The sequence below is a fragment of the Leiobunum rupestre genome, chromosome 1, assembly GCF_980474605.1.
Source record: "Leiobunum rupestre chromosome 1, qqLeiRupe1.1.hap1, whole genome shotgun sequence".
NCBI lineage: Eukaryota > Metazoa > Arthropoda > Arachnida > Opiliones > Sclerosomatidae > Leiobunum > Leiobunum rupestre.
The window spans coordinates 31402829-31428869 of record NC_143384.1 but is presented as its reverse complement, the minus strand read 5'-3'; the positions used below and the strand labels follow the sequence as shown (position 1 = coordinate 31428869).

Sequence of the window (26041 nt, the reverse complement as noted above, 5' to 3'; positions counted from 1 at the left end):
GGCAATCTAGATTGAACTAGAATTGTATCGAAGTCATGACAAAAATAAAATGAAATTTCAACTAAACACAGCGTTGTTTAAAGTTTTCGTGGTAGTCTTTTTATTTGACGATATTTTTTGTAAAACCATCGAAATAAACGAAAAATTAAACAACAAAGTTGAGCAAGTAATCACTCTCAACGCGTACCTAGACGATGGTAAGTACGATTTCAAAAAGTATCCTAGACATAAGGTAAAGCTTTTTTCTCTCCCATATGGTTTTATTAGAAGACGTGATCAACATTACCAGGACCCCGAAAACAGTGTATAATGGAGGCCACGTGTCCTTTATATGCGAAATTATTAAAAACACGACTATCATAAAGAATTACACAGTTCAGTGGACTAGGAACACTCAACTTCTCACCAATGACGGTAGTAACGAAATCACTCAAGAATCAAAACTTGTCTCAATAACAAAATTTGAAACGTCAAAACGTTACGAGATTTGGCTAAATTCGACTTTGAGAATTCAGACGGTTAATCCTGATGACCGAGGAGAGTATTGTTGTTACGTTACCGAAGGACACGACCAGTGCACCTACTTTAGAGTAACAGAAGGTAAGCTACGTCGTTGATTTGTTGTTTATAGTAAAAACTACACCAGAAGTAAATAATATACCTTTTTAAGTGAAGTATTCATCTACCTATTTTTTTATTGTTATTCGTTGGAAATATTTTCCTTCACAGAACCAACCTGATTTTACAAAATGCTTAATGTTTATAAATAAGTAAATGCAGTTTAATTTCTACATTTTACATCGTTAGTCGGCGAATAGGAGAATACTTCTCTCTTAAGATATATATTGTATACTTATGGTTCCACCCTGAAAACTAACGTTAAAAGCCTAGGTTTTCTTCTGCCTGTCATCCTTAAAATTTACTTTCCTTCTAAACGAATACCCTGGTGGTAGGCCAACAGCAGAACATGGTGGCCTACCACCAGGGTATTTGTTTGGAAGGAAAGTAAATTTAAAGGGTGACAGGCCGAAGAAAACCTAGGCCTTTAACCATGTTTACTTTTGTATATTTAACAAAAAATTATGAATGTAATTTGCGCAGACAAACCCAAAACTAAAAATAGCAGCAAAGACATTTACGAAGCCTCAATGATAGCTCTGGCCTGCTTCATGATCACGGTTATTGGCTTATTCGTCCTGTTTCTCTGCAACAGGTAGGCTTCTCTTTTAACGTTCAACTTTGTTCAAATATTTGCTACGGTTGAATGACATATATGTGTCATTTAATTAAAGCTTGGTTTAGTGAAAAACTTAATTTTTAACTGCACCATGAGGTGCCGTTTCAACGTCGGAAGGTCCGCGTCATTTTTTCTGGTCCCCCCTTGGTCCTAGGGCATTGTGCACCGCCTGAGTTACCGCACTGGTTTTGGATTGTGTTTGTGTTTTTTTAAATTATGGGAGTTATAGAATATTGGAAAAATTTTGGATATTGTAGAAATTTGGATATTTGGGAAATTTTAAACATAGGGGGAATTGGGATATTTGAAAAATTTTGATATTTGGGAAATTTTAAACATAGGGGGAAATTTGAATATTTGGTAAATTTGGATATTGGACAAATGTGGATATTTGGGAAATTTTAAACATAGGGGAAATTGGATTATTTTGATATTGGAGAAATTTTGATATTTGGGAAATTTTAAACATAGGGAGAAATTGGGATATTTGGATATTTGGGAAATTTTAAACATAGGGGGAAATTTGGATATTGGGGAAAATTTTGGATACTGGGGGAAATTTTTAATATCGGTGGTTAATTTGATATTGGAGAAATTTTGGAAACTTATGGCATCAGCACAATTTTTGACATAAGGACAATTTTAAATGTTTGGGCGATACCAAATTTTTTACTTCAGGATGGTTTTTATTAATCGAATTACGCTTCGAAGCTAATACATATTACGAGAGTTCGAAATTCTTTTATAACGAAAACGATATTTCGAAATTTTTCTAAAACCAAGAATGTGGATATTTATATTTAGATAAAATGAATATGTTGAGACCCTTTTTCGCGTTGTTCCCAATACATAGTTGCATCTAAGGGAAGCGCCTATGGTCTCCATGGAAACCGGAAGGGGGGTCAAGAATTCAAACAATTTCGCGCGTAGCTTCAAAATCGGTAGCCATTTTGTTGGTCATCTCATCGAGGCGACAAAACGTACGAAAATTAGATTTATGCTTTAACATTTTTAAATTAATATCGTTAACCTGGGTTATTTAAATAAAATAGCAAATGATTACGAAGAGAAGTTGGCAAAATTTATCAAAATAGGCCTTTGAGGTGATCTCTTTTACAATACGCCGCCATTTTAGGGTATAAAAGCAGGTAAACACGCCTGCTATACCTCACAATGTAAAGGTACTGTCACGCGCAAAAACGTAATTTTGAAATCGGTCAATTTGAAATTAAATAAAAGCAGACGATTGAAACTATTAACCCTCGCGTTTTACTAAGAAATATACACCAACAAAATGGCGTGTTTTAACTGCGTCATTGATGACGCATGGATGCAAACTATGTATACCCCTCATGCGCACAAAAAAAATCCAATTATGCCCTACAACTAACATATCTTAAAATGCGATTGAAGCAAATATCTGTGACGTTATTCCTTCCGAAACGAGTCTAGGTTAGTCTTGTAAATTATGCAGGTCTGCAGGACAAAATCCTGTTTATTAATTCCTCAGCCTCGTTTATTAATTGAAAAACTAGGGGTGTGTTGAAGTAATTGTTCAACGTAGATAGCAAAGCTTCCAAGTGATGAAGACGCATATAACAATACGAAACTGGTTTATTTACGAATGTACAAGGTTACACGAGAACGAGAAAATTAAAACTGAACCAATTAACAAAAGTTACAGGCGATTATATATACAATTAAAAAAACGTAATATCGGGTTTGTTAAATAAAAAACACGCTCTCGATAATCTTGCAGGGTAGATATAATACGGGTCAAGAGTCCTCATCGTATTAAACTTTAACACTCTCCCTCGATGAAGACTTGGGATAGTGCTACCAGATTCATTTTCTGACGAAGACGAATGAAAGTTTCAGCTGGAAGACCCTTCGTAAAGATGTCGGCTAATTGCTCTTCGCTTGGTACATAGACAACGTCCAGCTTCCCGCGGTCAACCAGTTCTCGAACGTAGAATTGGCGAATACTTATATGTTTCGTCCGACGATGAAACTCGGGGTTGCGGATCAGTTTGATTGTACCGGCGTTGTCGACTCGTAGAACTGGGACTTCGTCGTTCGAAACTCCAATGATTGCCATGACTGACTTTATCCCCACGACATCTTTCGCTCCCTCGGTAGCTGCCATAAGTTCGGACTCGGTCGTTGAAAGACTGACTGACTGACTGACTGCTGTCTCCTGCTGGCTCAAGTGACCAAAGTGGAGCCATAAGACAAACCCTTCACAGTCAGCATCGGAATAAGGGACTATGGAAAGAACATCGTCTGATCTGTATTTCAGCCCAAGATTTGTTGTTCCTCGTAGATAGCGACATATTCATTTGACAGAGTTCCAGTCTGCGACTGTCGGGTTTGCCATTGCCTGAGAGGCACGATTTACGGCGAACTCTATGTCTGGTCTAGAGCCCATGGTGGCGTATCGGAGGCTTCCGATTGTTGATGCGTACAAGGTCAACGACTCGAACGGTTTCTGATCTTCAGCGCTCAAACCAGGAACCGTAGCTGGTGTCTTTACTGGTTTACACTCAGCCATGTTGAAACGTTCCAGGACTCGTTCAATGTAAGCGCTCTGATGAAGAAAGACTGACCCATCCCTCGTGACATCGATTTGGAGACCAAGGTACGTTGCTGCCGGACCAGTGATGATTTCGAATTCCTCGCTGAATTTCTTCAAGAACTCATCAATTGTTTCATCGGAATCTCCGGCAACCAGCCCATCATCGACATACAAAACCAGGATCAGGAAAGTATCGTCAGTCGAATAAACGTAGAGCGTCTGAAACCAAAATCTCGAAGAGACTTGTCAATTTTCTCATTCCAACATCTAGGTGATTGTTTCAGACCGTAAAGTCTTTTATTCAGTAACCAAACACTACCACTTCCATCTTCAAACCCCTCAGGTTGACGTAAGTAAATCTTCTCCGCCAGAGTACCATGGAGAAAAGCCGTCTTGACGTCAAATTGCCGCATGCTGAGTTTCTTCTGGGCGACGATGCTCAGAAAAATTCGTAGGGTGTCGAAGCGTGTTACTGGATCAAATGTCTCGTGATAGTCCAACCCTTCTCGTTGAGTGAACCCCTTTGCTACGAGTCGTGCCTTGTGTTTGGCGACTGTTCAATCTTCCGAGATTTTCGTTCGAAAAATCCACTTGTTTCCGACGACTTTCTGACCCTTCGGAAGATCGACCAACTGGTTAACTCCCAGTTTCTTCATGGCTGCGAGTTCTTCTTCCATCACCTTATCCCATTTCACGTGATCGACGGACGAGCGAGCTTCCACGATGTTCGTAGGTAGCAAGTCGCAAACCAAGAACGCCTTGTCTTTTGGAGGTGAAAATTCCGTGCAAGAAATCAGCTTCAACTTCGTTCTATCTCGGAGAACAGGACCCTCGGTTCTTGTCGTCTCAACTGAATTCTGTTTCTTAGCAGTAGTAGACTGACCATCGTCGGAGACGGGTATGGAGGCCACGTCTTTTGGTGATCGGACGGATCTTGTAGTCTCAACGTCTCTGGATGTATCTTCGTCGACTGAATTCCAGTCTGAGCTGTCCTCTGATGATGAGCATGAAGTTCCATCAACTTCCTCAACGTCCTCTTCGGCGACATCTGGCTCTCCCTGGTTAGCGACATCCTCAAGAACAACAGGCAGTGTCTCAATGACACATTTCTCGGGATTAAATTTCACGTCTCGAGACCAGATGATGATGCCATTTTCAGGAACGTAGACACGATAACCATCGCCATCTTCTTCATATCCAACAAGGAGCCCCTTGTAAGCTTTCCTTGACAGCTTTCGTCTCTTCTCCTTTGGAATATATACGTAGCATTCGGTACCGAAAACTCGAAGATGCTTTATCGATGGCTGTGGCTTGCCAATCCATAGTTCGAGAGGCGATTTCCCTTTAACTCGAGTAGGTGCTGTTCGATTCAAGACGTACGTCATAGTGTTGACGGCTTCAGCACAAAGTTTTGGCGGTAAATCCGGCTTTGAAAGCAGCATCGGTCTGACGGCTTCCATTATCGTCCGATTTTCTCGCTCCGCCACTCTATTCTGCTCGGGCGTATAAGGCATCGATGTCCGATGATTTAGACAGACTTCTCGTGTCACTTGACGGAATTCTTGATTAACATACTCAGTTCCATTGTCAGTGACTAGTTCTGTTTCAGAAAGTATGCGACTCGAATGCCAGTGTATTCATCCTTGAATAGAAGGTAGTATCTCTGTCCACTCAATGAAGGAGTCGGAGCGGGTCCCCACAGATCCAAATGAATCCGTTCGCCAGGTTTCGTTGCTTTGTCGAGTCGAGTGCCAAACTTGTGACGAGACATCTTTCCATATATGCATCCTTCGCATTGTTTGCCGGCGGAATGGTCAATGCCTTCATAGCCGAGCTTCTTCAAGGTAGATGTGACATGGCGACGATCCTGATGTCCAAAGCGTTCGTGCCATACTTGCAGATCTGCTTTCTTGTCATTCTCTGGATCAGCGACCAAAAGTATTGAATCTTCAGGCTTTTCAATCACGATGTCCAAGCGATAAAGGCTTTCGACTTTGCCAGGAACTCGAAGTCTCCTTCGCCCTCTCTTCACGACCTCATAGAGACCACACGATGACGACGTAGCTTAAAACTCGAAATTCAGATTTCGACTCATCGCTGCTTTCAGAGAGAAGACGTTGCAGGCAAAATCGCTGATGTACCAAACATTACGTATGATATCTTGGACAATTCGCTTTCCGACTCTATAACTGATCTGGACATCCCCCTTCACCGTCTGATAGCATTTCGGCCCTATTTCCAACCTGGAGCCTAGCTGGTTTCTCGAACTTCTGGTAATTGATGAAGTTTGTAGCACCATTTGTAATGTGCTGGGTCGCTCCGGAATCAAAATACCACGCAGCCGATGGTGCTGTGTTAGCAAGAAACCCGCTGGATACGAAGAGACACTTCCTTTAGCGTTGCCGGCTGATTTCGACGACTCTCCAGTTTTGTCGGAAGCTGATTTCTTATTAGAAGCTTTACAATCTCGAGAGATGTGACCAACCTTGTTACAGTTGTAACATTTCGTCTTATTTTGTCAAATCCTCGAGTTATCGACGGAAGCTGTATTCGACTTTCAACGGGCCATAAATACAGATTATACCCTCCCTAGTTGCTCGACCAATTAGAAGAAGCTCTAGCACTGCGATGGTCTGTTTTTCCTTGGGCAGTGTGTCCCATAACGTGACAAACTCCTTGTACTCGTCTTGTGGAAGTGACTCGAATATGCAAGCGATCAGGATATTTTCGTCGAGTGATACGTCTTTTTCTTTGCGGGCTGTCGTAAGAATGTCTGACCAGAGGGAACGCATCAGGGCAAGATGAGTTGCCATGTCGACGTCCGGCGACTTCGTTGCTCGTATAAGAGTGGCTAGGAGTCGTCTCAGGCGATTCGACGACTCCAAAAGCTTATTCCACATGTCTTTTGGCGTATCGCAATCCATGATCATATCCTGGACCTTGCTTGTCAGCGACGACCAGATTACTGAGCTGAATGCGATCTTGTACTCCGTTAAGTCTTCGTCATATTTGGTCGTATCTGCGGGCGTTGCTGTTGACCCAGGTACTTGTGGCTCAAAGATTCGACCAGTAATGACACCGTAGACTTGACGGATATTCAGAAGATCCACCATCTGACGCTTCCAGCTTCTCCAGTTCTCAGGACCAGTTAACTTTACGACCTCGTGACGAAGAAGACCATCCATCTTGCAGGCAGGAAACTGAGTACTTGAAGCAATACCATTATCAGCGACAGAACCCGGTAGTACAGCATCGTATCCTTGTCTTCATCGTGGCGCAGTGGAAGCGTGCTGGGCCCACAACCTGTTGAAGTAATTGTTCAACGTAGATAGCAAAGCTTCCAAGTGATGAAGACGCATATAACAATACGAAACTGGTTTATTTACGTATGTACAAGGTTATATGAGAACGAGAAAATTAAAACTGAACCAATTAACAACAGTTACAGGCGATTATATATACAATTAAAAAAACGTATTATCGGGTTTGTTAAATAAAAAACACGCTCCCGATAATCTTGCAGGGTAGATATAATACGGGTCAAGAGTCCTCATCGTATTAAACTTTAACAGGGTCACAGGTCTTTGGAAACTGTAAATTAATTGTGAAATTTCCTGAAAATTAAGTTTAATATTTAAGAGTTTCAAACAATTTGGTTTGAATCGAGAGTCCCCTTTTTAAGTCCCACTCCCGCGGGAAGTTTTATTTTTGGAAATGGGCAGCCCGGCAACTCCAGCGATGGAGTCAGCGAGCAAAGACTATATAACACTACTCTAAACGTTATATAGTCTTTGCAGTGAGTCCGCGTCGCAGCAACGTGCAGGTGGTTTAAATAAATAAATAGCGCCAGGGGTCAGAGGTCATAATAGGAACAGTTTAAAATTTCCGAGCGCTAGGGGTCACAGATCCATAGGACCAGCAAATAAACGTTATTTACAAGACTGGTCTAGGTGGCGTAACGGCGCTAGTTTTTGCGAGGTAGCGCCTATAATCTAACGTCTGCTACAGACAAATTAAAAAGTCGAGAGAACGGTTTTTTTAATACACTTTTCAAAATATAAGCCAACGATGCAAAAATTATATTAAAATGCAAGTAGCATTATTTAGGAAGTCAAATTTACGACGAGGAAAAACTAATAGCGCCTGATTTAGCCGCTACCTATCTAGCTTTCAATGGCGAAACAAAGGGGGCGTAGCGATAGTTTTCGGTCGCGAATACAGCAAAGCAAATTTTACCAATAAACCTTTACTGACATTTTTTGGCGTCTCGATCGAATTTAGCTTTAGTCATCGCGTCAGGAAAACACACACATATTATAAATGAAATAATCACACAATCAATGTGTTATCGTTATTTCATTATATCATATGTAACATAATTACTCATAAGTATGCCTCTATATAACATCTCTGTATTAAAAATTTCAATGAGACCTTGTTTCACAGCCACCAAAGAATTCACGAACGAGCTACGCGCCAAACCGGTTTTAACTTCCTTCCCTACCCGCCAGACCTGGTTTTAATGACGAAAAAGCCGTCATCGATTGGAAAGTGACGTCAATCACGTCATATCCTGTGAACAAGGTCTCATTGGGAAGACGTTCCTTTTGACACACTTATGAGTAATTATGTTACATATGATTATAAGGAATAGTTTAAGGCTTAGTCGATATATGAGATTCGCATTTATTTACCAAAATTTCCGCCTCAGATCAAAAGGGGGAAAGCACTTTAGCGAAAGCCTGTAGGAAGATGGTAAACATAGTAGAGAACAGGGTTGGACATAAGGCACTAGTCACGGCATTTGACTAGTAAAATCAATTCTCTGACTACCAAAATTAATCGAAATCTGGGGGCTCACTAGTCAATTTGACTAGTGAAAAATTGACCTAAAATTCATAAATAATGGCGAATATGGCGTAGCATAAATTCATCAATCCCATTTATTTAAAAAAAAAGTGATTGGCCAAAGTCATGTAACTTAAGTGATAATAAACTCCTATTTTAAAGCAAAATGTTGGCTGTCCTTCTTGTTTTTATACCCCAATTTTTACCCCACTAGTCAGTGACTTCTAAAATAAATTAAGATTGGAGGTTCACTGTCTAGTCAGGCTGACTACTTGAAAAATTATCCTTATGTCCAGCCCTGGTAGAGAACATGGCGGCGCCTATATTTTGACGCAAACCAAGTCTTCGAACTCGTTCTATATTAGCAAATCGTCTGAAAACATTGTTGCTTTTGTGCAGGTCATTTTTCCGACGAGCTTCGCCGACAGATGGCACCGAGAGAAGGAGCAGCGATTTGTTCAACGTGGGTGCCGAATTAGCAGCTATGCGGCACATAGACAAACCACCTACCTACGATCAAGTCGTCTCGCAAGACCGAGTGGTCCGCGGAGTGCCTCCACCGTCTTACAACGACCTCTCCACAGACAACGTCAGACCACGGACAGACAGACATCGAGGTGTCGGTAATGGTCACAGGCTTCTCGCCAGGACCTCGGAGCCACATTGGCCCAGTGAACGTGATAATTCGGATCCCGCCGTACTAGACATAGCATCCTTCAATCGTATTACTTTAATTCACGCTGGAAGACGAGGCGCTGTGAGGTACAACGGTAGGCCTAACCGTGCAGCTAGGGAAGATCATATTGAATTGAGGAGAGCCACTTCAGATACCCAAAGAGCGACGACCTCGGCCGGTTCTATTAACTCTGCTTTTGTTTCAGATGCTTAAATATACTTTCAAACTCTTTTACCATTACAAAATTTGGGTGTTTTTCACCTGCATTTTATTTTATATACCTTAATGTTTTTAGGAAAGTCATATATATATATTATTTTCTAATTATACAGTCATAGTATTATGTTCAGCCCTGCAATCTATTTTCAGAATTATAAAATATATCACTAAATGAGATCACAGACCACTTACCCAAAGAGGAACTTGCATCCATCTCGAAAAAAGGTGTCTCAAAAGTGACGTGGCTTTTTTATACAGCAAACAGAAAATAGCACGTGAAAATACTTTATTTTACCATACATTTTGTATTGTCGCGGGTGGTCGTCTTTGCATCTCTAAAACTGTTTCTACTTGCCGTAAGATGGCGTGATCTTAATAAAAGCCGCTTTACATTCGAGACAAAAAATAATGAAATTACTACCCGTGATACATGTCCCTCTTGGGATAGATGGTCTGTGATGAGATGCATCTGTTGTACGGACGAGGGCGAATTATATCATTTATTGATTGCACGCAGCAAAAATATCATTTATAAATAAATAACTCTACAGTGTAATATTTACATTTTACATAATTATGTCGACTAATACTTTCACTCGAACTGAGTAGCGTGTTATCTTCCTTGGTAGTAGTATATTTCGCCTTCGGCATATTTAGACACTAGGTGGCTCTGTACTGGAGACTAAATCTAGATTGCGTAATAGCTACGCATTGTAACCCGGCCACCTGTTTAAAGGCATTATAAGTCGCTAGATGACTTGGGCCAAAGATAATATAACTACGTACCCTAGATTGGAAATCAAGCACTTTCACGTAAACGCAGGCTCTTAAGTACCGAGTTCCCGGCGGAAGTCGCAAAAAACTGCCTCCATGGAGCTGGCAGGGCTACCGACATCTAGTTAAAACGTTAAGTTTTAGTGAAAATTGCGCCGTGGTTTTTGACTTGTGGTTTTCAAGATACCAGATATTTTTGCGTTATATAGTTTTAAAACAATAATGGATCATGCCTGTAGCTCTAAAAATGTTTCTAAACGAAAGAAAACTAAAGGTAGGTAATATAATTTTGGGTTATCTATTAAAATTCCTTATTTCTCACCCTGCTATGGAGCCCGATTTTTCTGACTTCCGGCGCGAACTCAGTAAAAGCCTCACGAGAAAACGCGCTATCGAGAAACGCCGTAATTTCGAATCTAGGGTACGTAGTTATATTATCTTTGCTTGGGCCTAAGGTGGTGCCTTGGGTATTAGCCTAGCTGAGCTCTGAAAATCAGTTTAGTGATAATTTTTCCTAATTGACATACTTTTTGTTATTTTCCTTATGGTATTAACAATAAACTTCCCTGTTACTCTGAGCAAAGATAATTTAAACTCGTACCCTAGATTCGAAATCTGAGAGCTTTCCCATTGACGGTTTTGTTACGAAGCGCTTACCCTTTTCCGGCACGTGACCTCAGAAAAATCGGGCTCCATCGGTTGCGTTAAGGGGCAAACCATGGAGAGAATTTTTTCTGATTTCCAGCGGGAAGTTGGTCAACGCTATCGGCAACGCGCGAGAAGGTGATTTCGAATCTAGGGTACGAGTTTAAATTATCTTTGCTCCGAGTAAGATTTTTTTGGTGTCATTTAGACCATATAGATTCTGGAAGCACTGTGGAAACTTGAAAATATTTAATGCAATTTATCATAAAATAACAATAGGATGAAATGAAAAAAATATAACATTTCCTCATTGAGTAAAATTTTGGACTAATTAATTAGTTAAAATTTAGTCCACAAATCACAAAAAACACTTAAGGTACTAAATTCTAGGAATCTTAGGCGTTATATGGTTTATAATTCGAAATTGTGCAGTTTTAACTCGAGGTGCTGCAGAGATTTGGCTTTCAAGATTGTGTATATGATTTGGAAAATGTTGCACCATTTAATTATGATTAATGGCTCAATCCATAAGCCCGAAAAAGACCCAATACATTGTAACTAACAATTATAAAGTGTTTGTTATTCAAAGACAATCTCTTATTTTCTCCCGAAACAGAATAGCTTTTGTGCTAAACATATATTGGAAAATAAATGCCTACTGGAGTATCTTAAATATTTTTGTATATCCTTTAATACTTCTGTAATTATATATTGTGAAAATTGCAAAAAGTCATTTAACTTTATAGGAGTTTTCCATTAGTTAAACCTAAATTAAATTAAATATCTTGAAAAAGGGAATAATGGAGGTAGAGTTTAGCTTCATCAGCCAGGCCCTTGAAACCTTACCTAAAAAGTGTGGTTAAAATACGACTGTGGCGCCATCTCTTTGCGGTGTAGACAACTATATTCTAAGTTTGCCAACGTTTTCTACAAAATTCCAAGGAAAAATATTAAGCCAAGGTTTAGTAATAGATTACTAAGCCTTAGGCTTCAGTTGCCTTCTATTAACTCCCAAAAAGTGGAAAGACCTAGGTAAAAACACTTAACGAAAGCGCTTTAAAGGTGTAACAAAATCCAAAATTGAATATGCACAACCAAGAATGTATAGAGGTTAACAGTGAATATGTGGCAGCAACTATATGTTCTTATCCTACAGAGAGAGAGAGAGAGAGAATCAACAACAGGACCAAAAAGTCTTCTACCGACTAAAAGGCAGAAATATTACATTAGGAAAGGCGTAATTTGGCTCCAGGGAATCACAAGGCTAGCTGTTTGCTACTCAGCTATTCTCTGTTTACCCAAATACACTCTTGGTACAAGCCATAACTTTAACTAATGAACAGATAGCACCATTTTCTTTTTTTTTAACCAAATACCATATTTTGTCACAGATACAACGGCGTACCTACACTAAATTCCCATTAGTCAAACAGTTAAATCACATTTTTTTATAAAATATAGAACTCTTGTACTATTAGCATTCGTCCTAAATAGTCTATCAGGTCCAAACCTAACCAATCTTAGGTAAGCTTCCGTTGCCTTTAGGAGCGAAGAAAGGTTTGCTGTACATGAAAATAGACGCGATAACCAAACAGGCTCCGATGAAGAATTTCCAAGTCAACACAAATCCGAACGCGTATATGGACACGACGCAAGACAACACAATGGCCATCGAAGTGGCAAATCCTTTCATAATATTGTCAGCGTGTTTTACAACCATGGCAACCACTAAGCCACCAACAGCTTGCAATAGGATGACGAACCAGACTAAAACATCGTATCCGTAGAAGAAACCTTTATCGGTCACCTCGGCGTGGTCTGTTAGTAACATGGTCACCAGACCGATGGGAATCGAAAAAGTACTTAATTGGACGTTACGTATCCACACTGATATGTCGCTTCCCTTTAAGATCTTTTCGAAGTAAACACCAGCGAAACCCGACAAGAAGCAAGCGGTGACTATGGCAGCGAGGCCCAAGAATGGATTCTGTTCCCGTCCTGAGATGTTGCTTTGCTTGACTCCAATTTGGGCTACTTGCACCAGAGCCACGCCCAGGAACAATAGAAGCAAAGCCATCCACTGGATGCCAACCAACTTCTTTCGCAGCATGAAGACTGACAAGATGGCCGTTGTGAGAATTTTGAGTTGGTACGTGACCTAAGGTAGTTAAAACGATTATAAAGTAACTCAATTGCTTAATTTATAATTTATTTTTCAACTTCTTAAAACTTTATCAAGTATCACTCGAATGTGTAATGATAACTTAAACAAAAAAATTATATACACTTGAAATGTATAAGGAAGACTGATGATTATCACAGAAACAAGACATTTAGCTTGCGAGATGCTAGTCAACATTATGCCTTGTCGACTTACCTTCTTTTTAAGCATCTAACTACATCAGCTAGGCTAATACCCAAGGCACCACCTTAGGCCTAAGTCATCAAGGGACTTTTGAGTACGATAGTGACGCACTAAGCTAAACTTGGCTCCTAGTCGACATTAAGCCTTGTCACTTGCTTCCTTTACTCTTATTTTAAGCATCTAAATACACGCTTTTCAGTTTCGTTAAGAACGCGATAAATTATCCAAGATTTTCAGTGCGAGAACTAACCGGGTGTTCTTTCGGGCGCACCCTGTCATAACGACGGCAGCCAGAAAATGAATTTGAAAAAACGCGTCACGTCTTACATTCAACCTAGTTTAAGCTCCAACTGTTTCTCGAGCCGCTTTCGGAGCATGGTGAAAATGGATCCTTAGACAATCCAAGGGTATAGTTAACTAATTATCCCCAAAATCCTGGCTCATTTTAAAAAATAAATAATAATTAACACAAATCATACGACACCAAAAGAAAGCAACCATGGTACTTCAAAATCTAAAAAACCCACAACACCCACACCTTTTACTACCAAAACAAAGCTCAAGATCAACGAACATTCAATTCAACACCACCTCAAATTAGGGATGCACCGATATGGGTACAGCCAAATGATAAAGTTATCTATCATAACAGCAGTATATACAGGGTGTCCACTAAAAAATGATAACTGAAAAATTTCTGCGGAACATTTCTCGTGCAGGGGGACATTAAATAGGATAAAATTTAATGACCTTGAACCATGTCTTCAAGGTCGTTTAATAACTACCTCGAGAACCGTTGAGTTTACGGATTTGGTTCCAATTAGAAAGTTGTTGCTCGCCATATTATTAGTTCAAATAACTTTGATTTGACCAATCAGAAGCCGAGAAATTCAAGATATTTCAACTAATAATATGGCGAGCAACCACTTTCCAATTGAAATCAAATCCGTAAACCCAAGGGTTCTTGAGTTTTTGAATGACCTTGAAGATATGATTCAAGGTCATTCAATTTTACACTAGTAAATGTCCATCTGCATGAGGAATGTTCCATATAAATTTTATATTTTTCAAGGGAAACGTTTTTCAGTTATTTATCATTTTTCGTTTTTTAGTCGACACACGTGTATGATAAAATCATTATAAAAGACGGTTCAGTACAATGTCGTACCATTTTATTCTAATTTTTCATTACAAGAGCATATCCGAATATGCTTCTTTTCATTTTACTGGATACATATTTTCGATCACAAATCGAATATCGTTGTTTTTTATTTATTTACACTCGTAACTTGTACCTGCAGACTATTTAACCTGTAAATCACCTGCAGAAATACTAATAACCATATATGCCGAGAAGTATTAATATATATTTTATTGACGTAAAGGCTAAAGAGTGAGTAAGTACCATCTAGTAGCCGTAAACGTTTATTTTTTTTAAACTAATAATTTTATCCGAGTTTGGGCGACGGCGCGATCAGTGTTGTTGTTTAAGAAGAAAATTCATTATTAGCGCTGGCCTCGAGTAAAAAACAAAAGGGCAATATAGCCGTACGGCTGTCGAAATTGAGTCGAGGCGCATCACCGCGTGGAGCTAGGGTGGAGAGATTTAAGGAAAATGCAATCCGAGAAGCTACACATTTCCACTCTTCCCAGGGTTAATTTTGCGAGGACAGACCATTGTATTGGGAATAGTACCGCTAGAACCATTGAGTTGGAAATATTAATCTAGAGGTCCAATCAAAACGTCGGATTTCAGTATTTCGCGAAACAAGTTTTTAAAAATAAGAATACTGTCGTCTGCTCCCATTGGCATCCCAAATGACGAGAAAACGTTATCATTCTACCCGTGGCGCCGTCTATCTCTCAATGGTTCGTTCAAATAAGACGCGTTTTCAAGCAAAAAGATTTTTTCTTCAAAATAATGGATGGCGCCACGGGTCATATGATAACGTTTCCTCGTCATTTTAGAGCAGACGGCACATTCGTATTTTTCAAAAACTTGTTTCGCGGGGAGCAGATTTGATTGGATCTCTAGATTAATATTCCCAACTCAATGGCTAGAACGATATAGGCTCGTTCGGGAGTCGTGGTTTCGCGAAACAAATTCTGCAATTTCGAGTCAGCGCACTCAGCGGTCAACTCTATCATTATACGGGTGGCGCCGTCTATCACTTTCAAAGTACGTTAGTACTATCAATTCAATTGTATAGGATCATGGAGGAAGAGAGAGGAGGCTTTATGAATAACCTTTTTACCCCGGGAGCTTGATGCCAACTCCAACAGGGTAGAAGAGTGGGGGCTGACAAAAAAGGGGATCAGCACCCGTCAACTCTCACGGCCTGGCTGCGCGTTCTCTAGTTGGCTCCCTCTATTTTTGTTGAAATTGTTGCCCGTTGTGAAATTACACCGACTACGCCTAAACACTAAAAGAGGGCGCCAAATAGGGAACGCGTGAAACGACACGAAAACCGACGGGTGCTGATCCCCTTTTTTGTCAGCCCCCACTCTCCTACCCTGTGGGAGTTGGCAACAAGCTCCCGGGTTAAAAAGGTTATTCATAAAGCATCCTCTCTCTTCCTCCATGATAGGATATAGTTCCCGCCGCTAACAGCGGATGGCGCCACCGACAAATGATAGAGTTCTCATTTTGAAAAATTTGTTTCGCGGAAGTAGGATTTAAATTGTTATTCTAGCCGTACTAATCCCAATTCAATGGGACAGACACCAGTCCGTCTCAACATAGTATGCTTACTCGTTTTCGCAGTAACAACTTATCTGTTACGGGAAAGTTGATCTTACGGATAAATGGCAGGTTTACAGGTAAACCTCAAACCTGCGATAATATGATCTAACCATCCTGTATCTGCTATTCTTTTGACCTGTCCAACCTGCAACCTGCAAAATGTTTTTCTAACGTGATCCGATTTGACCTGACCTGTAGATGTTGCAGTTATCTGCAGACCTGCACAGGTAATCTGTACAGTGCCCACCTTTGGGTTAGGTCGTAGAAAGCACTCGATTACTAGCTTGTTGTAACACATCATACACGAAGAAAGAAAATTGATTAGGTAAAACCCGTTTATACGGCAGTCCATTCGAACTACTTCTTTGTCGTGTATCATGCTTTAAAAAATACAACGGTGCTATTTTGACCAAGACCAAATACTCTTGTTTTCTTAATTAAGATGGTCACTAAATTTTCCAGTCTAGGAGCTTTCAGCCAAGCCAATCTAGAGGCTGGTGACCTCTATTAGAGTTCAATAGGTCGCCAGCCACTTGAATACCTTCGCTGAAAGTTAATTTGGATTATTCTCGTTGTTGACTTTTCTTTAAAAATCAAAAGCCATTGTTTCAATAATTTCGGCGGGTAATTTCTAGAAAAATATGGCAGTACCGCAGTGGATTAAAAGTTTGAGTAATAAATGGCGCCCATCCTTTTTAGCGCCCTTGGCGGGAGCCAACCCCACGACAGTTTTGCTACAGATCTCTGGCTTAAAGGGAAACGCAAGTGGTCATGCAGGGGGGGAACTATGTTTTCTTCAACAAGCCGTAAGTAGGTTTTCCAAGGATGATTTTATACAGCGCGAAAGCCTTATTCTCCTTGGTGTAGCCACGTGCCGCAATTTCGCTCTCATTCGCGAATTTTTCGATATTCTTCGCTGAGTTAGCTCGCAATCAACGAACCCAGGAATTTAGGCCTAGCTTAATTTATTTATAATGAACTGGGTTAGTTTCCGAGAGTTGGACTTTGATATTTTCGATTTAACAATGTTTTGGAATAAAATTATTTGTGAATTGAATATTTTTAAAATGGAAGTTGAAACATTAGGCCTTGGACGCGGTAAACCTCTGCCGCTAGCCTCACATTGGATTAAGAAAATTCAACACCACACACACTCCTATATCCCGTCTCCCTTAACAATTTCCCTATCATTATACCCCGACAGAATATTTATCTTTTTTTATTACATTTATTTTGTAGAAGTTTAGGATCCGATTTGTCGGTAAGCACGGAGACTTCACTTTCCTCGGCCATTTTCGCGACTAAAGAATGCACGGATTTTGCGTAAAAACCGCGAGAGGCGCATTTATACAAAATAAATTCGGCAAATATGGTTCTGCTTTTTTACAGAGGGAAAGGCTATGGCAGATAGCGCATGCGCAGTCGTTCTTTTTATCTATAAGATAATTTACCCCCTGCATGGTTACTTGCGTTGCCCTTTAAAGTGGGTGTCCTTGGCAATAGGGTTAAGCTTTTTCAACGCCAAACGGCGCCCCTTAAGGCTGGTTTACACTAAGGCAAAACCGCCGTGACGGCGGGTGCTAACTTTTGAAATCCTCGTTAGGCCTAATAGAAAATTTTTGCGTTCACGCCCGCCGTCACGACGGTTTTGCGCTAGTGAAAACCAACCCTTATCCTCGCGCGCCCTTGGCGGCGTTACGGCACTGATGATGGGCTTGCCACCACCTCCTACGTATTGTAACCCGGCCCACTAAATTAATGGCTTTGAATTTGCTTGATGACTTAGGCATAAGGTGGCGCCTTGGGTATTAGCGTAACTGATTATTATTATTAAAAATATTATCATAAGTTAGTTAATCGATAATTTTTTTAATACTAAAGGTTTTTCCTGAAAATATTTTTAAAATACCGGTATCTACCCATATCGGCTTCGTTTAAGCCGATTAATTCAATTGTATGAGATATAGTATAATAGTTCCCGCCGCTAACAGCGGATGGCGCCACCGACCAATGATAGAGATCTCAATTTCGAAAAATTTGTTTCGTGGAAGGCAGATTGAAATTGCCATCCTAGCGGTACTATTCCCAATTCATAGGTGCATCCCTACGTCAAATTTGATACCATAGATATAAGAAATGTATATAAAGGTCTAGATAAATTTCGGGGTGTCTAAGCCTAACATAAAATACGGAATTGACACCTAGCGGACACCGAGGAAGGCACGTGACCAAGAGCGCGAGCTCTCTTAGCATTTTAGTACTAAGTGTTTGACCTTTCCGCAGGCCGTAGTCTTTAGACACCATCTGTTGGTGACTTTTAGTATAATTTTTAAGCAGGAGACAATGGCTCTCGCGACGATAGCACGAGCTTTCTTACCGATAGATAGCGCCTTATAAGGATAGCCTGCAGAAATTACGCGTTTCTGCTAGCTGTCACCTCCGTATTCACTCCCTTTGAAATATTTTATCTAGACCTTTATATACGTTTCCTATATCTATGTTCGATACCGTAGTAGTCCAAACAAACTCTACCATTTGAATATAAAACTAAAGTTTACCTGACAAGTAGCAGCATCCAGATGGGTAGCCGCGACGTAAATCAAATTGTTTTGAATGACATATATCATGGAAGGTATGGCTACCTGCAAAACACGCAAATCAATTACATTCATCCTTCAGGCGCAACCTTGCTCGCCAACTTTCAGGGTTGGCAAAAAACCGGCTTTTTTAAAAATTGAAAAATCCAGTATAGTTAAATCCGGCTGTAACCGGTGGATTAAACTGGTTAAAGCCATTAATAAAAATTGATCAAATTGCTTAAATCAAGCCCTCATTGCTCAAATTTCCCGATTTAAAAATTACGTTTTTGCGCGTGACAGTACCTTTACATTGTGAGGTATAGCAGACTTATTTACCCGCTTTTATACCCTAACATGGCAGCGTATTTTCACGCGCAAAATTAATTTTAAGATACCCTAATTGCTTATATGTTAGCTCTCATTACTCGCGACAAAAAGTGAAGGTTAAGTTTTGTCAATGTTTCTAATTAATTTCTCAATTTTTTTTATAAAAAAAAAGTAGTTTTAACCATGGATTTTATTTGGTGGTTAAATCCGGCTTAAACCAGGGTGGTTTAATCCAGTCTGGCTGGCTCTTGCCAACTTTACCTTGAAGGTATCGATAGGTTCCTTAATAACGGTGCCGTGGAGAACGGACGCCCAGCGTCTCGTGGAACCTTCTTCGACGTACACCATTCCCAGACAAGTAATCAGCTTCAAAATTTCCGACATCACAACGGCGGTACTCGAAATGAACAGGACCTTCTGCGTACGCGCCATCCGCATTGTGAGAGTCAGGGCGGCATTTTGGACAGTTAACGTCACCAGTGACGTGTACTTCAATATCGTTTGTGTTTCTAGCAAAAGAAATACACTTTGATCAAGAATAGATTTATTTTTACTAACAATTGTAAGAGTCAGTGTCTGCGCATGCTCAAATACCAAACAATGCGGTGTTCTTTCCCCAAGGACAGTAGATACAGGGACGAGAAAGCAGGGAAAAAAAATTCGATTTTAAACGTCTTCATATTCACGGGGAGTTAGATGTAAACAAACCGCGGCCATTGTTAAGACGTGGTTCACCATGGACAGTATTATTGTAGATAGTTTTTACCATTTTGATGTTAAATTAAAAATAAAACTACGAGCGTAAATAAAAAATTCCCATTTGTCTTGAACACTTAAGCCTCGTCAAGAACCGCTAAAACTAGGTGACCGCCATTTTTTTGTTTACAACTAACTCTCCTTGCGTTTAGGTCGTTTTAGGTGATATATTACAACAGAGGCCGCCAATACACTTTCTCGTCCCTGTATCTACTGTCCTTGGCCTGACTAGTGAGCCTCCTATCTTAATTAATTTTGGTAGTCACTGACTAGTGGGGGTAAAAATGGGGGTATAAATAGAGGTCGGCGTTTGAATAAGAAATTATCCAATTATTTATTTTTATTCATAACCGCAAATTATCCGAAAAATATACGAAAAAACCGATTATTTTTGCATGTTAAATCGTTGTTTATTCGTATAAAATGTTCATAAAAACAATTAAACCAACTTTTTATGGTTAATCGAAATTTTGCCGGTTAATTTATTCGTTCCGCCGACCTCTAGGTATAAAAACAAGAAGGACAGCCAACATTTTGCTTTACCGGTCAGAATTAAAATAGGAGTTAATTATCACTTGAGTTACATGACTTTGGTCGATCACATTTTTTTAATTAAATGGTTTTGATGAATGATGAATTTATGATGAGCCATATTCGCCATTACTTATGAATATTTAGCTAAATTTTTCACTAGTCAAATTGACTAGTGAGCCCCCAGATTTCGATTAATTTTAGTAATCAGATCATTTATTTTACTAGTCAAATGCCGGGCCTTATATCCAACCCTGGTAGTAGTGTCGTTTAAAAATACTAACTCCATTTATTTTACAGTCTATTCTTGGCTTGCTATAGCACACGTTTGAAAACAGACCAAACATAGCCATGGGCGGTGTCCGAATTGTTTGCGATTTATTAACGATCAGAAGTGAATGTTTTCAGGAACTTATTATTTAACAATCTGCTAAATGTTACATGGCAACTAACTTACTATAACACAACATGAAAAATAAAACTCATCAAATTAAACATTGATTGTTTCTAAGTTGCTAATTTAGACACCAACCGGGTGACCAGGGAAAGGCTTTGAAAATTTTATAGGAAAAAATTGGAAATAAAAAAGTGAATTATTGGAAAATATAGGACACTAACGCTCGTAAGTACGAAAATATAGAAAAAATACAGTAATAATTGCATATCGGTATACTTGGACTCGAACCAGCTAGAATATTGATAATTTTCGGTACACTGGCTTCTTGCATTATTGGATCACTTTGCGGATTTCCGATTTACAAAGCCCGTACATTTCCAGATTTGGTTCGAAAGTGGCTGTGTTTTCACTAGATGTTCATGGGAAAATAGGTGGAAATATAGGAATTTATAGGAATGCATTAAAAATATAGGAAATTTAGGAAGTCTGGTCACCCTGCACCAAAAGCAAACATTTTGCGGCTATATCGCAGTCTAATATTAGGCTAGTCTCCCTCGTAATCATTACCCCTGAACTTCGCCTCGTTTTCATTCAGTTTTCCCCATTGAGTTGGGAATATTTATCAAGAGATCCAATCAAATCTGCTCCCCACGAAACAGGTTTTTGAAAATTACGAATGCGCCGTCTCCTCTAAAATGACGAGAAAACGTTATCATATGACCCGTGGCGCCATCCATTATTTTTGAAAAAAAAAATTTGCCGGAAAATGAGTCTTATTTGAACGAACCATTGAGAGATAGACGGCGCCACGGGTAGAATTTTCTCGTCATTTGCAGCAGACAGCAGCATTCTTATTTTTTAAAAACTTGTTTCGCGGAATATTGAAATCCGACGTATTGATTGGACCTCTAGATTAATATTCCCAACTCAATGGTTTTCCCAAAAGAAAAATAACATATCCTAAAGTTAAACGTAAACGGCGATTTCATCCAAACTTGGGGTGCCTAAAACAAGTGGCGGCTCGGCGTTAAGTAGCTCTTTTTTCAAAAGATGTCGCTAGCTTCGAAATCAACAAGTTCGCCAAGAAGGCGATAATATTATTTCGTGCCTGTATTCCAATTAAGCAGGTAGCAGAAAATCATGAATAGTGTTGTCGTCTGATACGATTTTGAAAACTTGTAACTTCACAGCTGTAGTGTTAATAGTGGCCGCCATGACAGTTACCGTTTTTTATCAATAGGCAAATTACAATGGTGACGTCGTAAGGTTTCAGACGACAACACTCTATTGGTAATAAACCTTAAATTTGAGTGAAATATTACTTCTGGCCATACACGACTTCGATAAGTAAGGGTCACACTTATTTATTACTTCTGGACATACACGGCTTCGATAAAAATGTTCAACATAAGGCCTTTAATCACGCTATCGCAGTGTTGTGTACACATTTCATTGGACGAGCCTTAACGCTGAACATTTTACGAAAAGGGGGAAGACCATTTCCGAATTTTTCCCTAGCTCTCTCTTCTCTCTCGTTTCCTGCCGTCAAATTCAAGTTAACTGATACTGCTCTTCGGGATTTGGAGCAGTACCCCTCGCGTTAATTGGGTCGTTTGTAAATTGGTCAATAACATAAATTACAGCAATTATAAACAATATTTTTTCATGGGATATATAATTTAGGTTAAAGCCCACTAAATAGAGTATACGTTGTATAACTATAATCCTCTACAATGGCTCTCTGACGGCGTTATCATTTGGAAATTTTTAATTTTAGCTTCCTTCGACATAAATAGATGGCACCACGCTCTCCAGTAAAATCGCGTTTTTCGAAGCTATCTGGTTGAAAGGAAACACTTGTTGCATACAGGCTTGGAAAAAAGGTTTATTTCTAAACTGGTCTATTTGGCCAGTGACTCCCAACTCTTGAATTATTTAAGTGGTCACGTAGACCAGTTGGTTAATAATACGGTAGATAATTTTGAATTAATAAACTGGACACTGGACCAGTGACCCCTAGCTTTTGAATAAAAATACTGGTCCGAGAAATTAATAAACTGGTCTTTGACCCAGTGACCACCGCTTATTTCCAAGCCTGGCTTGCATACCGTACAAGTTAGTGAAAAGTTTCCATTATTTCATTGACGACAACCTCGACAACACGTAACTACACTTCGGGTAAAACCATAGTTTTACTCCACTCTAAATATATTTCGATGTTAAACTAAAAATCACAACAAGAAAATTAAAGGTTTAGGAAAAAAGAGCCATCTGCTCTACTACCTGTCAACTTAATGTGCGACATTTGAATAGACCGCAGCTTTGCCAGACGTACGATAATTATCGTACACGTCGATAATTTTTAGACCGTAATATCAACTGTGTAGTGCGTACTAAAATATGGACCAGGGCGAATATCTCCAAAACAGTTTTTGGTACGAATTTGAAATTTTTAGGTCGCATAGTGTGTAGGGGGAAACCTTATTTGAAAATTTCGATCACCTTGGACCATATCTTCAAGGTCATCCAAAAACTATCTTGAGAACCGTAAGTGTTAGAAAGTTGGTTCCAATTAGAAAAGTGTTCCCCGTCACGTTTTAGGTCTAAATGGCGTAGACCCAATCGGATTCGACCAAAAGGAAGTCGAGAAAAATTTACCAAAATCACAAAGGCAGTAAAATGTAAAATTGCAAGAAAGCGCTAATAACTCCAAAACAAGTCGTGTTACATTATCGAAATTTGCTAGACAATCTCATCATGGTGGGATATTTTAATATTCGGAAAATTGTATGACCTTGAACCATCTCTTCAAGGTCATATTACAATTATTTCGAGAACCATTAGGTTTTGAGCAAAAATGACAATTAGAAAGTTAATGTTAATGTGACGAAGAACAACTTTCTTATTGGAACGATCACGAAATAGATTTAACGGTAAGATATTACTAAATATAAGAAATATTGAGTAAAAGAGAACCAGAAGAACGCGCAACAACACAGCCCCAGTGAAATTTAGACAAGGTAAAGTAACCGAAAGCAAAAGTGAAACAATTCCTCTGTGTAAAGCAAAACTACAACCGATAAGCAAGTTCATCATCATGTTCAATGTTTACAAAATACGGTTGTTCCCAATTTTGAAGTGAAACAATTCTGTGATAAATTAAAACAACTCTATCAAATCCCTAACTCTAAAATTCAGTTTGTAACATGTAATACTTGAAGATTCATTTGGTTCTCAATGTAATTCTGTGAATAAAGTTAAACCCCAATTTTACATTTATCATTAAAATTTAGTAGGATTGATTGGAAGTTCGCAATTTACCTTATCCAATGGTTAGAGATTAATGTTAAATATAATATCATTTAATACTTCATAACTTAATTTTAAAGATTCCTATACATAGCTCTCACTGGTTTTAAAATAATAGCAAAAATACACATTATAGAGTGTTTTTTTAAGATGGCGGACATTTGTGTTCAATGTTGATTTTTGGCAGACACCACAATGAATGTGCCTTCAAAGTTTGAGTCTTTGGCTAATTTTCTCTGGGTTTCACCAAATAACATTTTCCCAAGTTTAAAGGGAATATAACCTTGGGTATTTGGTGTGGAACACCAACGTTCACAGCTCTGGCTGCTCTTGCCTTTGGCTTTAAAAATGTTTGGCGCCACAGTACAAGAAAATTTAAAAATTGAAGGGGTCTTCCGTAAAGATTGCTTTGCAGGTTATATTCCCTTTAAACAACAAACAGGAAAACAGGGATAGTACTTAAATTATGTCCCTAAAACTAGACATGAAACATTTGGAAATAAAAAGTAACTTACGTTTATGAAACTGCTCAGCTAATTTCAGACCAGGATGTTGCTGAAGAAGTTGTTTATCCATAATTGGAATTGCCATATGATTCGACGCCACCATTATAAACTTAGTTGATGGCTCGCACAAATTGGCAGACAACTTTTCAGGCTCATCCAATTTCATTCACTTTAAAGAATAACAAATTTGATAATCTGATATTTTTCTTCAAAGTTATACAGAGACTATACGATTCGATGATCATCCCATATTTTACATTGAGGTCATACACAAAAAAGAGGACATTTATACAAAACGAGTTACTGTTAATACTCCTACCCTTTTTAGAGTTTAAAATATGACCTATGCAATCTTTAATACATTTAAACTTATTAAAAAAAATTACCTTAAATTATTCCAAAAATTATCTGTTAAATATATAACAGAGGATTTCTAACACGCTATAAGAAGATGCAATATGAAAATGTCCTAATTTTTGTTTAAAGAAATACGGCATTAAAAAGGGAATGATTTTGGGGTCAAAACCTTCCCCTTCGAATAGTCTCCTAGCTTTGATTGACTAGCCCTCATGTCAAATCAATTTCCCTATAGTCTAATCCCAGTCCCCCCTCTTGTTGAATTTCTGGTTGCAACCCTGAATAATTAATAATTAACAGCATGCACCAACACAATTCTCTAAAGCTGTAAGATGTAATTCAATTTAATTTTATGCCAATATTTACATTACAGATAAAACCTATCTGGGTATTATCAAAAGTTCTAATAACGATAACTTATCGTTTAAACAGGATGTTTGATTTGCATAATTTTGGATTTTTGGTATGCCTATGAAATATGTGAATTAATTTAACATCAACCTTCTTCCCACATTTTCTGCTAGATGAAAATTAGTTTGTAGGCGTAGCATTACTCTAAGACTTGGCTAATCAAAATATATCGATATTTACAGCTGCATTTCGAAAGTTACCCACGATTTGATTGAAGTATTTCGTTAGCCTTAGTCCATAAACTAAATTCGTATTTAAACAAATTATTATTACGAAAACTACTTACAAAATTCCTGTACCTATTTTCTCCTGTTTCCAAAGAATCTGTAGACGAGTTCTCAGAAACATACCACGTGTACCATCAAAACAAGCCACGACTTGACAAAACTGTAACCTTTAACCTTCAAGAGTAAGTGAAATTTAGAGGCGGTGTCGCCACCTAGAAAGCAAAAAGTGTTTAAAAACTATTTATTGCCATCTACCGAAAGGAATTGAACTAAGCGTTGAACGAAGCCGGGAGTAGTGGCTCACTCCTGTAATCCCAGGCGTCCGGGAGGCAGAGTTTGTGGATGGCCGTGTGAGGACGACCACCAATCCCCCAACGGGTGGTCGGAATACTTCCGCCACGGGTGTCCCCACCCCTGTCCCCACGTATTCCCCCGTTGGCGTGGCCGTTACACATATCTCGCCCTGATTAATCAGTTATTGTGTGCTGGTGTCTAAGGCCTTGGGTCGACACCGATGGGTGGATGTCACAAAAAAAAAAAAAAAAAAGCGTTGAACGAA

At 39.1% G+C, this 26041-nt stretch overlaps 2 protein-coding genes across 5 annotated transcripts; one reads left to right on the top strand and one right to left on the bottom strand.

The window, feature by feature from the left end:
- LOC149962106 (uncharacterized) lies at positions 1 to 11662 on the top strand. Its single transcript, XM_090178441.1, has 4 exons — positions 1 to 197; positions 268 to 600; positions 1102 to 1213; positions 9060 to 11662. Exons 1-4 carry the CDS (start codon positions 50 to 52, stop codon positions 9547 to 9549), a joined length of 1083 nt encoding a protein of 360 aa, XP_090034567.1. The 5' UTR covers positions 1 to 49; the 3' UTR covers positions 9550 to 11662.
- On the bottom strand, positions 11202 to 25676 carry LOC149962105 (UDP-N-acetylglucosamine transporter-like). Of its 4 annotated transcripts, XR_016481273.1 has the most exons (6): positions 25542 to 25676; positions 24497 to 24656; positions 19250 to 19497; positions 18641 to 18724; positions 12200 to 13132; positions 11202 to 12124 (listed from the first exon to the last, which is right to left on the bottom strand). XR_016481273.1 is itself a non-coding variant. In XM_090178412.1 (5 exons), the coding sequence occupies exons 2-5, from the start codon at positions 24651 to 24653 to the stop codon at positions 12485 to 12487; spliced, it is 1137 nt and encodes a 378-aa protein (XP_090034538.1). In that variant the 5' UTR covers positions 24654 to 24656; positions 25542 to 25676; the 3' UTR covers positions 11202 to 12484. The 4 variants fall into 4 exon arrangements, 3 of the variants coding, with proteins under 3 accessions (XP_090034538.1, XP_090034551.1, XP_090034559.1); XM_090178412.1 differs by having other exon boundaries at positions 11202 to 13132; XM_090178425.1 differs by having other exon boundaries at positions 11202 to 13132; positions 25555 to 25670.
- Between the last annotated feature and the right edge of the window lie 365 nt (positions 25677 to 26041).